The 18,465-nt window shown below is 43.0% G+C and overlaps 1 protein-coding gene across 1 annotated transcript in view; it reads right to left on the reverse strand.

Annotated features, from left to right (window-relative positions):
- Nucleotides 1–18,465, reverse strand: part of NBEAL1 (neurobeachin like 1) — a 134,445-nt gene that overhangs the window by 111,071 nt on the left and 4,909 nt on the right. Inside the window, exon 2 of the mRNA XM_063116150.1 lies at nt 760–851. Within this exon, the coding sequence (XP_062972220.1) occupies nt 760–851 (92 nt within the window). The remainder of the gene's footprint in view (nt 1–759; nt 852–18,465) is intronic.

Below are 18,465 nucleotides of genomic sequence, written 5' to 3' on the forward strand. Positions count from 1 at the left end.
AATGTTATATAATTTAGAATTTAAAAGCAGACTGAGGCTTTAGCTAGACCAGTGTTTATCCCGGGGCGAACCCCAGGATCGTCCCTGTGCATCCACATGACGCACAGGGGGTCCCGGGATCAGGGAGGGATCATCCCTCCCTGGCCCTGGGATACAGCCCTACACTTTGGGCCCGCTTTTTCCACAGTCTCTGGCTGAGCCCAAGACTGGGAACGTGTGGCCCATTTCTGCGAGTTTACTCGCACGGAGCCGCACACAGGGCGCAGCAGTCTTCACCATTGGGGTTAGGGTGAGGGGAGCGGGGGTAACGACTTAATTTTTTAAAAAAAGCATTACCTTTGCGTACGAGCATTCGTGCGCTCCATCTTGTTTAAAAATAAAAAAATGGCGGGTGCAACGCCTCTCTTCCGGAGGTCGTGGCGCCTTACGTGTAAACGAGGGTAAGATCTCACGTTAATCGCAACGCGAGATCACCCCTCCTCCATCCAGGACTATCCGGTAGGTCTAGCTAAGGCCTGAGAATTATAAAGCTGTGCAGATTCACTAATGTTGTATTCCACTTTTGTCATGAATTTTTCCCCCACAACAATCACAAGACAATCACAAAACAATGCAGAATGTCCTGTGTACATAAGATGCATTTGGATAGAGATATACACGTGTGCATGTGAATTTATACACACTTGTCTTAACACATACTTCTTACATCACCCATATTATTAGTATACATTATTATGAATTAGGTCCACTTCTACATACCGTGTGGGCAATTTCTCAAAATCCACATCCAGAAACTGTTCATAACTAGAAACAAAACTATCCAACCAGAGCTTCAAGTAGTCTGGGTCTTTCTGTAAAGACAAACAAAACAGATTTAATATGCTTGTTTTATTTCAAATGTGCACCTCTCCCCGCTCACATAACCACCCAAGATTTTCTGCCACACTAATATATTTCTTTGAAGTGGGACGTTGTTAATGTTCACATAATGCCACTCTCTAGGTTTCTGCCAATCAAACCATTTCTGAGATATTCAGTAACACAACTAAAACACTGCCCGAAAATTTGGTTTCTCAAAACACATTTAAAAAGAAAACAAAGAAACACACACATACGCACACAATCAGCAACTTCATGTGGTTAATTTGTAGCCATGCCCCACATGCTAGGGCAAGAGAGCGCAGAAGATCGAACTCCAAATATTTTGGACATCCAGACGGCCCTGCCAACATGGCCACTGGTCAGGAATGCTGGAAGTTGAAGTCCAAAACCTCTGGAGATCTATCATCCCTTGCCTTAGAACAGATACATTTTCTTCTTTGTGTAAATATAACAGACTTTCGGGGGGGGGGGGAGAGCAAAGGTGTAGCTGTGCTGACGATGAGAAAGTGTCAATGACTATGTTGCTGTAATACCATTATTAGACCAATTAAAAGATTACCAAAAATGTGCAAACATTCGAGATTCAAAGGTCTCTTGTGCAGGAAAGTTGTTTTTTTTTTAAGGAGGAGGAAAAAAGAAGAAAATGACTGAATGGTGGAATTACATTGGCTGTAAATCCAGACTAGTTAGTCCCAAATGTAGTGTGAGAGGCGGATTCTGGGTGGGAAGGTGCTATTGCACCATGTCCTGCTTGTTCATCCCTGGCCGATGGCTGGTTGGCCATTGTGTGAACAGAGTGCTGGACTAGATGGACCCTTGGTCTAATACAGCATGACACTTATGTTCTTATGTGATCAGGGATCTGCTGGCCCTGGTCATGCTAGAAAAAAGGAGCAGGAAGGGAAAATGTTCAGCCTCCATTTGGAAAAATAGAAAGTCTCATCATTCTCAGAGCCATCTTCCATCCTGACCAAAGCACCTGGGCTCCTTTTGCCAATGGATTACTGGATGGAAAACACCCCTGATAATTCCTAGACTTTATATTTCCCAAAATGGAAGCAGAACGTCATGGGGACTGGACAACCTCCATCCTCTCTAATGCTGCTGCCTCCCATTGGTCAAAACTGGCCACGCTCTCAGGCACCCATGGAGATAAGGAGCTTTTCCCAAGAGTCAGGAACAGAATGGACTTCAAAGGTCTATTCCAAAATAGAAACATTGCTTGAAAAACCAGAACAGGAGGGTGACTCACTTCCGGAGTAAATAGGAGTCCTTCAGCAGGCTGTTGCGATGTTTTTTTAAAAAACCACATTTCTGTCCATTGCAGTTGACAAATCAGCCCGTATACCAACGTGGCAAGGAACAAACTTAAAACGTGTCTAAGAACACTGGCTAATCTCAAACCAAGCCAACATTGCTTTACCATGCTCTTTCCACAAGCGCTTAAACTACAGCCTTGGTAACTACAGCCTTGATAACTGAAAGCAGGCTTTCCCTATGGTAGCATCCATCTTATGGAATTCCATCTTCCCTGGTTTTGGGAGGCACCAACTGTGGTGTGTTTTAAGCACACGTTAAAGACCCATCTCTTTATCCAAACGTTCTCTGAATAATCATACTGATCCATTAGTTTGTTGTATTAATTATTGTGTTTTTACTGTTGGTTTTAAATATGTTATCTAATGAGCTTTTGTATTTATTATGTTGTATTTTAATCTCTGATTCCACAAATCACTTAGAGATATCTTTAGATGTGGTAAGCAGTATATGGGTTGATTAAAGAAATAAAATGAATAATTTACTGGGCTTTGGCATTTTATTCTCTGGGCTGCACTGGTTTGTATTAACATCTACCATATTTGCATGCCACTCCAGCAGGCCAATAGAGTGGATGGACACGCCAATGCTAATCACAGTGAAACCCCGGACTTGGTGAAGTACCCCGGCTGTTGAGGGCCCACGACCAGAGGCTGTGATCAGCAGAAGAGGAGTGGGCCTGCCTCAGCCCCACTGGCCACACACAAGATGGGATCCAAACAGCCCTCACTATGGGTGGTTCAGATGATCATTATTATTATTATTATTATTATTATTATTATTATTATTATTATTATTTATTACATTTACATACCGCCCCATAGCTGAAGCTCTCTGGGCGGTTTACAAAAGTTAAAAACAGTTAATGGTTAACATAAACTGTGGAAAGAAGTCATCATGGCTTCTCTCCACCCCCTTGCATGCTACGTGCGTGACCACCATTTGCATAATTCCTTGCGACGTAGCACAGATTGGTATGTTGTCCAAACCTGGCATGCAGCACAGCAGGGGTGGCTTCTTTACCCTACAGCCCATACTACCAAGCGTAGCACGCCAGTCTCGGATGACCCACCAAATCACACTGAACTGCAGGGAATTACGTAAGCGGCGGTCACGTACACAACACACTCAGGGGCAGGGGGAGAAGCTACAATGGCTTCTTTCCCCATCAATGACTGGGTTCAGACAATCACAAAGGGGGAAATACGCCACAGTGGTTTATTTTCCCTGGTGCGCATGGCGGTTGCACGCTGGGAGGATTTACATAATTACCCTCACTGGTGTGGCTTGCTGTGCCATACAAACTCACTAAGGATGGCTTGTTGCCATCATTAACAAAACACCCAGAACCCATGAGATCTTAAAGGTTCTGGGATGGCTTGTTAACCACAGCGACAAGCCGGCCTTGCCAGGTCACATGACACAGCAAGCCAGACCAGTGAGGGTAATTATGTTGATTTCCCCCTCCATGATCATGCAAATGGGCCTGTCTTTGGACACTCACTCTCCTTATAAACATCTCTCCCTCACATAGAAAAGGACTTGCAATACAACACTATACAAAAGTTATCCCCCCCTCCCCCAACAATCTTTCCAATGCGTGCATTTGAGTTTCCGGAGAAGGGAACTGCTTTGCTGCCTTATCTTTTAGGTTGTAAATTCAAACATCCTCCAATAAAAAGATTAAACTCTTCCTTGTTTGTTAACCTAGGAAGAGGGCTTTCTTTGCTGTGGCACCCCAGTTGTGGAACAAGCTCCCCAGAGAGGTTCGCTTGGCACCTACATTGTTTTCTTTCCATCACCAGCTGAAGACCTTTTTATTTTCTCAGTATTTTAACACCTAATTTAACTTAAATTTAAACTTTGCTGCTTTAATCTCATATTTTAACCTATATTAATTCTTGCTGTGTGGTTTTATTCTGGTTGTGCTTTTTATATTGTATTTCGTATGTGTGTTTTAAATATGTTGGTTGTTTTTATGCTCTTCATGGTTTTTAATTTTTGTGAACCGCCCAGAGAGCTTCGGCTATTGGGCGGTATAAAAATGTAATAAATAAATAAATAAATAAACCTGAGCCCTACGGCAGTAAATAAATGGCGGGTTACTCTATAAAAGAGTAATGACAAGGAATGCACCCGAAGGTAATGCACCTCTTCTTGGCAAAGCTTGACAACTGTTCACTAAGAAATGAATGTCAGGTAGCCGGAAGATGATTTTATATACATATATAACCTACTAGAGCAGCCTCTTCTCAATGTTCACTGCAATCTTTTAAAAAGACCCAGTTGAACTTCTATAATAATAATAATAATAATAATAATAATAATAATAATAATAATTTATTTCTTACCCGCCTCTCCGATTGGATCGAGGCGGGGAGCAACAGCAATTCATACATTTCAATTCTTTGGTCACAAGCCACAAAACAGAAATACCAATACAAAATTAAATACAAACCTGGTGCCACTTACAGAATTGCAGGAAATGACAATAATTATATAATTAGACAGCATTTTTAAGAATCTTGTAGAGCAGCTCTCTATAGGAGAGGTGGCAGGCCTATGGTCTTCCAGATGTTGTTAGACTACAACTCCCAGTATCCCTAACCATTGGCCATGCTGGCTGGGACTGATGGGACCTGGAGTACAGCAACATGTACCCCTTGCACACAGGAAGCAGACATTAACAAATAGGCAACTATTGTTTTTTTAAGCTTAGAGGTCTGGAAAAATTGGAAATTCTTATTCTCCAAGTATTAATTGAGAGCATGAATTTTCAGTTTGTGTGGAGGGTGCATCACAGATTACCACAAGAAAGACCCAGAAATGACAATGGCTCAGTTCACGGCAAAACTGTGACTATGTCCTGGGTTCGGACATGCTAATTCCTTCACTTGCTTTCTGGCTCAAGCCAATGATAGTTCATCATTATATTTAAATTGATGGTGTCTCATTTTCTTCATGTAACAATGGGGTGTCTTTACATGCGAACCTGGTCTAAGACTTGTACAAACCATAGACTTGGTTCACATGTAACAACACCCCATCAATGTTGTTGTGCATAAGCAGGCGAGAGCAAGTGCTCTGCCTGTAGCATGCCCTGCCTCTTCCACTTTAACTCCACAAGCCACAATTGCTCCTTCATAGGTTGTAGAATATGTGTCCAAAAGCGGAACGCTGTGTTGTTTAGGGGCTAAACAACCCAACAATTAACTCAACAACAAACCATGGGTTAACTGCTGGATTGTTTAGCCCCTAACAACCCAGTGGTCAGGGTTCAGATGTCACACTCCAAAACATACAAAGGAGACAATCGTGGCTTGTGGAGTAAATGTGGAAGAGGCTGGTGCATCTCCTGGTTGTGCCTGACAACCCATTGGTTTTTAAACCAATGGTTTGTCATTACGTGTTCAGACTGCTTTCAAAGCAGAATTGGAGGCCACAATTTGAAGTGGGTTTCCAAAGCAAGCTATGGTTTGCCTGAACCAGGAAGTGTGCAAGAGAATTGGGAGTGCATAAAGGGAGGAGAGAAGGTGGAAGGCCATGTCACAATGGCCAAACCATAGTTTGATTGTTACCTGTGAGAAGATCCTAACCAATCTCCATCATCGTCACACACAAATTGCCACGGCTGTGTAACCTTTTAATTGGGACAAAAACGCTATCCCCATTTCTTTCACCTTTTCTCATTTCAAAGAGTTTTCCCTACTCCATGTAAAACAGGAATCCCTTAAACCAGCCTTCCCTAAACTGGAGCTCTCCAGATGTTTTGGACTACAACTTTCAGCATTCCTGACCATTACCATGCTGGTTGGAGCTGATGGGAGTTGAAGTCCATTGCTGTATATATGTCTGTTCTGTTTCTGCATTTGCAGGTAACATTACTGCAATGCAAGCTGATCCTAAGAAGATTAGAGGGAAAGGCCATAGTGCACAAAATTTGGAAATTGCGAGGTAAGTATTCTCTCTCCAAACATAGTCTTGAACAAAGTGCTGTAATTATGGACAGTTTTCTCCCTTTTTCTCAACCCAATTACAAGGGTGGATGGGTGAGAGAGGGGGTGGTGGACAGAGAGAGACAGAAAGAGAAAGAGAGAGACAGAAAGAGAGAAGTATATTTACATTTAAAACTGATATATTACAGTATTATTCATGACTACCTTTTCCAAATGTCTCCTAGCATGTGAAGATCTGATCACTGCATAAATCACAGTGAATGCACCAACATTGGATAATTTTAATTACAAGTGGGATAGATCACCATTTGGCCGTCACAGGCTATATTTATTGAGAACTCTGTTTTAACAAGTGAGCTGGGTAATAGTTAGGCAAGGTGACCCCTGGGGATGATCCTGGATGCATTCCCAACTGTAGTTTAGTGGTAGAGCATATGGTTTGCATGCAGAAGGTTCCAGGTTTGATTCCTGGCATCTCCGGAAAGAACAGGGGGGAAAATCCTGCTTGAAACCCTGGAGAACCATTGCGACCAATCAGCGCCAACAATACTGATCCAGATGGACCAATGGGCTGAGCCAGTGTAAGGCAGCTCCCCAGGTTCCTAACTCACTTCTTGGGCTCTATACCTTTCCCACCTTACCCTCCTATGATGCTCTTATTGCAGCCATCTTTGCCCAAGGTGGAGAGACAAATGAAAAGCATCCTGTGATGATAACTATAAGAACCTAAGAAGTGCCCTGATGCTGGATCACACCAAGGGTCCCTCTAGTCCAGCACTCTGTCCACACAGTGGCCAACCAGCCATCGGCCAGGGATGAACAAACAGGACATGGTGCAACAGCACCCTCCCACCCATGTTCCCCAGCAACTGGTGCACACAGGCTTATTGCCTTGAATACTGGAGATAGCACACACAACCATCACAGCTAGTAGCCATTGATAGCTTTTGCCTCCAGGAACTTATCCAACCCCCCCTTTTAAAGCCATCCAGATTGGTGGTCATCACCACATCCTGTGGTAGTGAGTTCCATAACTTAACTATGCACTGTGTGAAGAAGTCCTTCCTTTGATTTGTCCTGGATCTCCCACCAGTTTCATGGGATGACCCCAAGCTCTAGTATTTCGGTAATGACTAGTTACACCATGATGCAAGCTTGACATGGCTTCTGAACCACCTGCCCATCAGGGCTAATTCAAACAAAAAACTGCACCCCAGGAAGGATAGCATTAGGGCCTGGAGAAGTGAGTTACGATTAAAGGAAAAAGACACACTTCCTCACTCTGAAGCTGATTGATACAGGAATTCTTATTTTAGGAGGTTATTTTAAATCCCTTTTAAAAACACCTAAGCTTACAACTATAGCTGCATACTGTGGGAACGAATTCTGAACGGTTACACATTGTAGAAAAGAACTGCTTTGGGGTTTTTTTTGTCTGTCCTACATTGGCTGCCCCTCGGTTTCTAGACAGCGAGAGAAATCACTCTGACAATACATTCACAGTCTTCCTCGCTGAACATCAGTCAAGCCAAACACTGTACCTCCCATGCCAAGAAAGCGAAAAACTATATTTTGCTCCTAGGAATTTTTAGCGGAACCTTCACTTCATTTATACCCACCAACTTCTTTCTTTTGCAACTGACTTTTTAGCTTGCAGAGATGAAAGCATTTATTCAGAAATGTAAGTAAGTAAGAGGTGACTAGGACTGCCAATTTTATTCTGACTGGAAAGGCAAATGTTTCAAATAAGGAACCCATGATCAGGATTAAAGGATGTTTGGCTAATTTTTCACATCAAATTCTGCTACTTTAAAAAAAAAAACGAAAGGGGGCTACTAAAGTCACCTGTTCTTGGCCTCTGACAAAAGGTTTGTTTTGTGTGAACATCGTTCAGTGTCATCCAAGACATTATGCTACATCCAGATGTTTTGGCCTACAGTCCTGGCTAGCATAGTCAATGGATGGGATTTGTAGGCCAAAACTACCTGTAGGGTGATTTGAGACAGAGCCCAAATGTTGCTCTCCTCTTGCTAGGGCCAATACTTCAAAGAAGTCTTGCTGCACCAATAAGAAACCAATACCTGTCTTTCTCCATCCTATGGTTCCCTCATGGAGCCACCTGAAACAGGTGGCTTCTTCTCCTTGCTGCATCACAGGGCAAAAAGGATGGTCTAGACACCAACAACCTGGGAAGGTTACCAGTTATTTTGACTGGACTGTTGTCATCATCATCATCATCATCATTATTATTATTAACATGTACATACCGCCCCACAACCGAAGCTCTCTGGGCAGTTTACAAAAGTTAAAAACAGTGAATATTAAAAAGAAATATACAAAATTTAAAAGCATAAAAAGCATTAAAAAAACACAGACATTATCCATTGAAAACAACTATTCTGGGGTCAGTTAAGAAACTCAGCATATGCTGTTAAATGCTATTAAATGCCTGGGGGAAGAGAAAAGTCGTGACCTGGCGCCAAAAAGATAACAATGTTGGTGCCAGGCGAGCCTCATTGGGGAGATCATTCCATAATTGAGGGGCCACCACTGAAAAGGCCCTCTCTCTTGTTGCCATCCTTCGAGCTTTCCTCAGAGTAGGCACTCGGAAGAGGACCTTAGATGTTGAGCATAGTGTATAGGTAGGTTCATGTCAGGAGAGGCGTTCCATCAGGTATTGTGGTACCAAGCCATGTAAGGCTTTATAGGCTAAAACCAGCACCTTGAATTGAGCTCGGAAACATACAGGCAGCCAATGCAAGTGGGCCAGAGTCGGTCTTATATGCTTGAACATTCTGGTTCCAGTTATCAATCTGGCTGCTGCATTTCGCACAAGCTGCAGCTTCCGAACCATCTTCAAAGGCAGCCCCACGTAAAGTGCAGTGCAGTAATCTAATCTGGAGGTTACCAGAGCACAGACAACTGAAGCTAAGCTATCCCTATCCAGACAGGGGCGTAGCTGGGCCACCAACCGAAGCTGGAATATAGCCTTAGGTTGTCCAGAATCTTGAACAGCTCCAAACAGACTTCCTTGAGCTTCAACTAAACTTGATGATATAATTAGAAGAGCAAAGTTCAGCACGGTTTATAGCTCCATCAGGAAGTACTGGCTGCTATAAACAAAAGCTGGATCAGCCGGTGGCTATTTTCAGTGTTACATTCCACGCGCTACCAAAAACATAACAGAAATAAAAATCTTCACTTTGCAATTCAGAAGCCATGTCAAGCTTGCATCAATGTGTAACTAGTCATTACCAAAAATATCTATTCCAGCTGAGTTTTAAAATAGTATGTATAGATTTCAAATCACTGTCGTTTTAAACTAAATTATTCTTATTTGTTCAAGACTTTATACTGGACAGATATTTCACTTGTTACCTCCATTGTTTTGTGTGAAACATGACTATATACAAATGAGAAACACTATTCTAATACAATGGAGAGAGTTACATTTACTAGTACTTCTAAAGTCTGCACTCACCTTAATTTTTAAGACTCTTAAAAATAAATGGCTTTATCTTAAAAAGCATCTGATCCGCCAGCTACGGCCTTTCCTGGACAGGGACAACCTAGCCACAGTAGTGCCTGCACTGGTAACTTCCCGATTAGACTACTGCAATGCACTCTATGTGGGGCTGCCCTTGAAGATGACGCGGAAATTGCAGCTAGTGCAAAATGCAGCAGCTAGACTGCTGGCAGGTATATCTTACAGAGCCCACATAAACGGTTTTAAAGGAGCTGCACTGGCTGCCTATACGCTTCCGGTCAGAATTCAAGGTGCTGGTAATGACATTTAAAGCCCTAAATGACTTGGGACCTCGATACTTGCTGCCCGAGACCTTAGATCTGTTGGAGGAGCCCTTCTCCGCATCCCACCAATGCAACATATATGTTATGATGGGACAAGGGGGAGGGCTTTCTCTGTGGTGACACCCCGACTGTGGAATGCCCTCCCCTTGGAGGCCCGATTGGCGCCAACATTGATTTCATTTCGACGCCAAGTAAAAACATGACTTTTTAACAAAGCCTTTGATGGTTAAACTCACTGGCACATTGTTTTAACTGTTTTAACTGCATCTATTGCTTTTAAATTATATATTGTTTTAACTTGGATCATGGTTTAATTTGTTTTTAACTGTGTATATTTATTGCTTTATACTGTATGTTTTTATCTGTACGTCGCCCTGAGATCTTAGTGATATAGGGCGAGATATAAAAAATTTAAATAAATAAATAAAATAATGTATATTTTTGATGACCGACAGCTGAACATGTGAAATGGCTCCATTTTAAAATCACCGTGGTCAAAGCAATGCAAAAACCCTCCATCTGCATCCATTCACATTAAGTCAACACATGATCGCCCTCTCTCACTTATACATACACTGCCTAGCCTACCTCACAGTGTTATTGTGAAGATAAAATGGAAAGGGGAAACCATTGGGGGTATCCTGCTGTGCTCGTACATCAATGGGAACAACCATTTGCACAACAGGGACTTAGCGGTTATGCAAGTAACCGCAAACAAGTGAAAACGCTTGTTTCTGGAACAGGGCAGATTAGCCCTGATTCGGAAATGACCATTTTGCTAGTTTCTGGGGTGACTTTCCCTAGAATCAGCAGGAGCACAGGAGCAGTATAGGATACTGCCCCATATATGCCACCCTCAGCTGCTTGGAAAATGCAATAAAGCTAGAATCTTTTCTTCCATCAGGGAACTCAAAATATGGACAGCCATGGGGTTCACACGAGGTCGCCCATTCAGGCACACACCAGCCCTAAATCTGCTTAACTTCAACAAGGCGGCCGCATCATATACTCTGATTTATGTCCTTCCCACGTATGGATGTCTGAACCAGCCCTAGTGTTCAGATAAACATATACTGAAGACGGGAAGATACAAAAATTATACAGTGAAATCACTTTTTAAAACGTAACAAGCAGACAGCCACGTTGTAGAAGGCACAGGGCTATTAACTAAGACAAACTCTTGCTTCAAGTGCGGCATATAAAAGCAATATTTAAAACCATATATACTATCTATATTAAGTGGTTTCAAAATGTGCGTTCCCAGCTTTATTTTGGTATAATGAAAATGAGCAGGGGGTTGGACTCAATAGCTTTATAGGCCCCTTCCATTATTTATTTATTTATTGCCTTTTTATACCACCCAATAGCTGAAGCTCCACTATTCTATGAAATCTTTTAAATGTTTTCAAAAGTAATTTTTATAAAATACATTTTATTAAGTCTTGTGTCCTAAGTACAAACAATTAACAGTGAAGACCTCTTTGAAAAATCTCCTGTGGTTAAGTAGAACATGGGGCTAGAACTTGACTAAGGGTGCAATCCTATGCATTTTTAGACAGAAAAAAGTCCTACGTTTTTCACCATGGCTGACTGGGGAATGCTGGGAGTTGTAAGATTATTATTTTCTATCTATACATGCATAGGATCGTGCCCTTTATTAACTGAATTTAGGCCCCCAGAAATCAATGGGACAAGTTAGTTATGACTTAAGTCCCATTGATTTCAATTGGAATTAAGTGCAACTAACTTAGTCTGGCTCCAACCCATTGATTATAAAAAATATATGCTGTGATTATCTCCATTAGAGGCTTTTCTTTCTGTTGCAAAATATAAATTGCTTGTATAATATTATGCAGATGTGAAAGAGTTCTGCAATTCCACGGTTGATTTATTCAAAGAAAGTTTGCTCTCCCGCCTCTCAAGAACTACCATGTTTAGTTTTAAGATTTCTTCCTGAGCTGCAAAAATCACAGCACGAGTAAAATATAATCCTTGAGTGACTCTTGAAGAAACACATGATGGGAAACAGTACGCTGAACAATTTGCCAAAAAGCAATTGGAAGTAGTATCCCATTCAATTTCCACACTCTCCAGAGAAGTGGCAAATCTTATACTGTCACAGAGAAGCATTAGTCCTAGGCTAATGGAAATTTTAAAACGATATTTGGTGTTCATTTCCTAGGACTTCCAACTAAGCACCTATAGTTTAATTTTAAGCATTTAAATGAGACAATCCAATTATTCTGAACCCAGTTTAAACCGCAGTTGTAACTTCTTAGACATTCTTCGCTGCATCCACCTCTACAGGTTATTTTGGTTTTAATCAATTGAAATCCACCCTCATAATTCCATTGTAGGAGGCTTGTCATTTCCAAGTTTTAACATACATAATTCCAGTGGGCATGTTCTTGTCATGATATCCTCTATGGGTTTCCTACAGGGCTATCAATGGGCACGTCTAGACCTGGGAATCGCCCCAGGATCATCCCTGTGCGTCCACATGACGCCCAGGGGATCCCAGGGGCAGGGAGGGATGATCCCTCCCCCTTGCCCTGGGATATTGCCCTACACTTTAATCCCGTTTTTGCCCGCGGTCTTGGGATGATACCGAGACCACGGGAGGCATGGCCAGGCATCCCATTTTCATCCTGGCTCCTCGTGAGTAACCACGAGGAGCCAGGAACAGGACACGGGCCACGGAGCTCCTCAGGAGCTCCGTGCCCACTGGGGGGGGGGGGAAGCAAGGCCTTTTTTAAAACAACCCCCCCTCCGGTTTGCGATTGAGCGCTTGTGCACTCTTTTCCGATTTTTTTTAAAAAGGCAGGCGCAACATCCTCTTCCTTCCAGGACGTCATGCACCACATGTAGACACAGGGCAACGATCCCGGAAGTAGGTAAGTCTGGCATTGCCCCCTTTCGAGCCCTCTACACCTATAGGTGTAGACATGCCCAAGGCTGCCCTGCCCTGGGGCTATACTTAACCCATGCCATACACTACTTAACCCATGCCACACACTACTTCTATTTATCATTACCGAATTTCTTCGATTGTAAGACGCCACTGATTGTAAGACGCGCACTAATTTCAGTACCACCAACAGAAAAAAAAAACCTAAGTCACACCCACGATTCTAAGACGCACCCCGTTTTTAGAGATGTTTATATGGGGGGAAAAGTGTGTCTTAGAATTGAAGAAATACGATATTTGCTTATTTATTTATTTCATACTTTACCGCCCAATAGCCAAAGCTCTCTGAGCGGTTCCCAAAAATTAAAACCACAAGGCACAGCATAAAAGAGCGTTGCCTCACCTGCTCACCTGCTGACTAAGCTTTATTATTTGGCATACACAGGAGCGGCCTTAATTGCCCCTGCTATGACAGAGGCAGCAGCTCAACACCACCCCTGCATATTTCAAAAAGTCCGTAACATCCTAAACTAAACATACGTAAACATTCAAGTAACTCCTCTCTACCTTAAATGAACCCCTCCCTTGCCACAAACTCCTAGGAGGAGTATCTGCACAGATCTGTCCTGGGGGAGGTGAGGAAGCGATGGTCCCTTTCTCTGATGTTGACGATGCACACAGTCATGGCGCAGCAGCAAGGGCAGAGTTGAGCTTACTATATCACACATTCCATGCAGTCCCTTAACCACTGGCAGAAAGCCTCCGAACCTATGCGCCTCCTATAAACTGGCTCATGAAGCACACCTTTGAGGATGTACTTTACGAACCTTGTTCAGCCATCAGGTTGATACGTTTATGGGTGTTAACTGTAGGGTAATTGGTTCCTGCAGTAGCAGAGAAAAACCAACAACGGAAATGGAAAGGTATCTGGAAAGGGGATTCAGAATCAGTCCTCCACCCCTTACACCTCTCGCCCTTGTGCTGCCTTTTCCCATTAGGAAGGATGCTGTGCAAGTGAAGGAGAAAAGTGGATCAAAATGCACATGCAATGGCTAAAAAAATATGCCTCTTGTGTTGCAAGAGAGAAGGACATTCCAATGGAGAACTCCTTTGGTCTGTCCTCAAAACAGGACCAGAGGAAAGAAGCAACTGTGAGAGCCAGTGTGGTGTAGCGGCTAAAGTGTCGGACTGGGAGTCGGGAGATCCGGGTTCTAGTCCCCACTCAGCCATGGAAACCCACTGGGTGACTTTGGGCCAGTCACAGACTCTCAGCCCAACCCACCTCACAGGGCTGTTGTTGTGAGGTTAAAATGGAAAGGAGGAGGATTATGTACGCCACCTTGTGTTCCTTGAAGGAAAAAAGGCGGGATATAAATGCAATAATAAAAAATAAAATAAAACTCTGTTCTGCTCAATCCATTCTTCTCACAACTGCCTCATGCTCCCAAGGATCTGCCTGGCTGATTTGGAATCAATCAACGAAGGTGAGTCAGCACATCTGAAGGACGGCATGCTGATCAATCTAGGGGCCTCCCAACGTTGACCTTCCATAAGAAGCAAAAGGCCAAATCCAGTTTCCTGTGGCATCAAAACATTCAACAGGAGACAAAGACAGATGCAGGCAAGTCATCAGCGCTCTTTATGACACAGAAAACCTATGCCAGAAAACCATTTGTGTGGACCAGTGCTGGGAGATCAAGAAAAGGGATACAGTCAAAGAGTAACTTGTCAGTGTCAGCAGAGAGGCTGTTTCAAGGTCTTTTAAACAGAGCTCTATTTACAGCCGCCGCTGCATAAAGCTGGTTTCACGATGAAAAACTCCCAAAGTATTGGCAGCTCTGAAAAAACTTAAGGACTCCTCGTATCCTTGTGACTGCATTACTTTGCTCATACAGACATTTCATTGAGTTGAGTTACAGGGAGGTGAATGAATGGACAGACTAGTATATAAATATGGAGTAGGGCTGACTGAGCTAATTATAGCAAAGTCAATAGAGAAAGGGAAGAATGAGAATACGCTCCATGGTTGCCGGGGCTTCAGACCCATGGGAACAAATTGCACAGAGACCCCCAACTCCTGCCCTATGCCGTTTTGATCGCAAGCAATCATATCATTGGTCAGAAGAAACGGCAACATTATTTAGTCGACGTGAAAATGACCAGACATTGTGAAGACTGGTCCTCTGCATTTCTGATGTTAAAAGACAGCTTTTCATAAGGCTGCAGCTATGCAAGGAGAATAGCTATAAAGTTGTCGCTGACCCAAGAGATCATGGCCTCCTCATCTAAACCTCAACATCCAGAGCCAGAATGCTTATGGCCAAGAAGTGAAAGCTGTTAGCAAGGCGTTCAATTTAATCCTTGTCCTTGGTGCCCAAGGCTTTTAAAAACATGTTTGTGTATTTCTCAGGATGTGAGCATATCCGTTCAGCCCGTGATTCTTCCAAGGCACATCAGGTGCAAGGATAGATTGGAGGAATTGGGGCCCATGCACTAATATACACCCATAACATAATTGACAGTAGGGAAACAGTAACAGCAGCACCTGGGACCCTATAGTACAGCCTTCCCCAATTGACGGCCTTCCAGATGCATTGGATTACAACTCCCATCATCCACATATTTTTGGCTCTAAGATTTTGGAGTTTCTAATAATTAAAAATAGTGAACAAAATCTGCTTCAAACGACATTTCCTATATAACCTGCGCCTCACTGTGGAAGAGCTGAATTGCAGCTTTCAAATCACAGTGGCTAGACTTGAAGAAGAGACTAGGCAGACATATGCTGGGTTCACACAACACATTGACCTACCCAGTGAGGGTTGTTGCCGAACCATGGATTACTGTGCAGCGTGCTTTCCGCAGGGTGGATTATCGTGTTGTCTAAATGCAGCTGTTTTTCTGCAGGGTAGCTTATTAACCATGCAGTGTGGCTTGTTAACCACCGTGAACAAAGCAAAAACTAACCATGGGTTCTCAAAGTGGCTTTTTGGAGAAAAATAAACCATACTTCATGGTTAACAAGCCATCCTGACGCAGAAATGTTGCATTCAGACAACACGATAACCCACTCTGTGGAAAATGCACTGTGTGCAAACGAGGCATTAATCCACCCTGCAGAAATTGTGCTGCGTTCAGACAACATGATAAACCACATTTCAACAACAACCCACACTTGGTGGGCTAGCGTGTTGCGTGATCCCGGCATAGGCCAGAAACGAATCTGCCTCATCCAGAGGCAAAGGCAACTACAGCAGGAAAAGTGAGTGACAAACCCATTTGGGCACAATCAGGTTTGTTAAATATTGGGGGGAAAGTTCCTCTATCACTTCCAGCAGCCTTGTACAAATGGGTGTGAACAGATGGTCTTCATCGCTTGATACTTGCTACCTAGACAAAGGATTTGGGGGTGGCGATTCTTTGGCCAAAGTGATCTTGCTAATTTCCAAAGCGCCCCAGCGGAATTTGACCACAAAACAAGTTGGACATGACAGCTGTCTATATTGCACTACTTGCTTCCAAGGCTATCGAATTACGCTCTCAAGGTGGCAGAATATTAGAGCTGTTGAGCCATAAAGTGGGAAATGAACCTACGTTTGCAAAGTGAGAAATCTATCTACTCCGCATGCAAAGCATGTACGCTACGCCATGATGATCAGGGGTCTGGAAACAAAGCCTTATGAAGAGAGACTGAAACAACTGGGCATGTTTAGCCTGGAGAAGAGAAGATTGAGGGGAGACATGAGAGCACTCTTCAAATACTTGAAAGGTTGTCACACAGAGGAGGGCCAGGATCTCTTCTCGATCCTCCCAGAGTGCAGGACACGGAATAAAGGGCTCAAGTTACAGGAAGCCAGATTCCGGCTGGACATCAGGAAAAACTTCCTGACTGTTACAGCAGTACGACAATGGAACCAGTTACCTAGGGAGGTTGTGGGCTCTCCCACACCAGAGGCATTCAAGAGGCAGCTGGACAAGCATCTGTCAGGGATGGTTTAGGGTAGATTCCTGCATTGAGCAGGGGGTTGGACTCGATGGCCTTGTAGGCCCCTTCCAACTCTACGACTCCATGATTCTACATGCCCCTCCTCTTTACACTTTTTCAAGGGAATTTTACGAAGTCCCTCAAAAAAAAATCAATTCACTTTTCTTTCCACCTCACCCCCCACCCCACCCCAAAAAAAGGATTTTCAGAGACAGGACATAGCTTACATATTTACCCTTGAGTGGTATGGTCAATTTCAGATGTAATGTGGGTTATCAACCACAATTTGGATCTAAGCACAATTTGAATTGTTTGCGAATAAACGCTATTCAAACATGACACATCACACACATATATACAGCTGTTGGGGCAAACAGCTATGACGGCACTCCCCAATTACCTGTAGCTAGTAAGATAAACTTAACAGGCACAATTTTTTTTAAAAAAAATAACATAATCTTCCATCTCATCTACTTCTTTCATCCAACTATTTTTATTATTATTATTGCATTTATATCCTGCCTTTTTTCCTCCAAGGCAGCGTACATAATCCTCCTCCTCCCCATTTTAACCTCACAACAACAACCCTGTGAGGTGGGTTGGGCTCAGAGTGTGTGACTGGCCCAAAGTCACCCAGTGGGTTTCCATGGCTGAGTGGGGACTAGAACCTGGATCTTCCAACTCCCAGTCCAACACTTTAGCCACCACACCACACTTTTACCAGTGCAGTACAGTCTCTTGCCATGTGGGTTGCGTAAAAACCCAACGAGAACAATTTATGGCAACTGGATCTTTCAAAGTATTTTTTATTAACCAGAACACACGCCAATCCAATCTGCATTTTTATCTCTAACTCCTCCGGCTCTATTCTCTTTCAATAACCAGAAAAGTTTTTATTCTCTTCAATAGCAGCAGATGCCAGTCTGTCAGCAAACAGAAGTGCTTCTGCCAAATTCTTTAAAAGGTTCTGCCCTCATCTTCTCCGTCTTCCCCATATGACATATACTTGAGGGATCAAGCTCTTCCATTGCGACAATTTTGACAGGAAAGCAATACAGTAAAAAGAGCCAAACCAGCCATCTGAACCAATGCCCTAAAGAGGCACAAAGGCTTCATGCATTATGCAGCTATTAACTCGGTACTGAAACAAGGAAGCTTACATATTTTAATTCTGTACACCTTTCCAAAAACAAAAGGCGTGCTCCAGCACAAGTTCTATTTATTTTAATTGAAGAGACAGGCACCTGCTGAAAATCCCTCCCAGCAGGGCCAAAAATTACTCAGTTTTGCTGAATCATACCCAAGGCTTGTCACCAGTTGAAAGCTTCAGTTATTGGGTGGTATAGAAATGCAATAAAAAAATAATTTTAGGGGGATTTTTAAGCTGTATTTTAGCTTTCAGTGACTATTACTTTATTTAACTTCGTATGGTTCCATTGGCTTAGAACCAGAATTTCTCATACTTAAGAGTCCACCCATTGAAATCAATGGGGCTTGAGTTAGCCATGACTAACTTCAGTCCCATTGATTTCAATGGGTCTGCTCTCAAATTTGAGGAAGTCTGGAGCCAGGCTACTCTGCTCTGAATGCAGCATTTTGCCTTGGGT

The sequence above is a fragment of the Elgaria multicarinata genome, chromosome 2 (assembly GCF_023053635.1).
Source record: "Elgaria multicarinata webbii isolate HBS135686 ecotype San Diego chromosome 2, rElgMul1.1.pri, whole genome shotgun sequence".
Classification (NCBI taxonomy): Eukaryota; Metazoa; Chordata; class Lepidosauria; order Squamata; family Anguidae; genus Elgaria; species Elgaria multicarinata.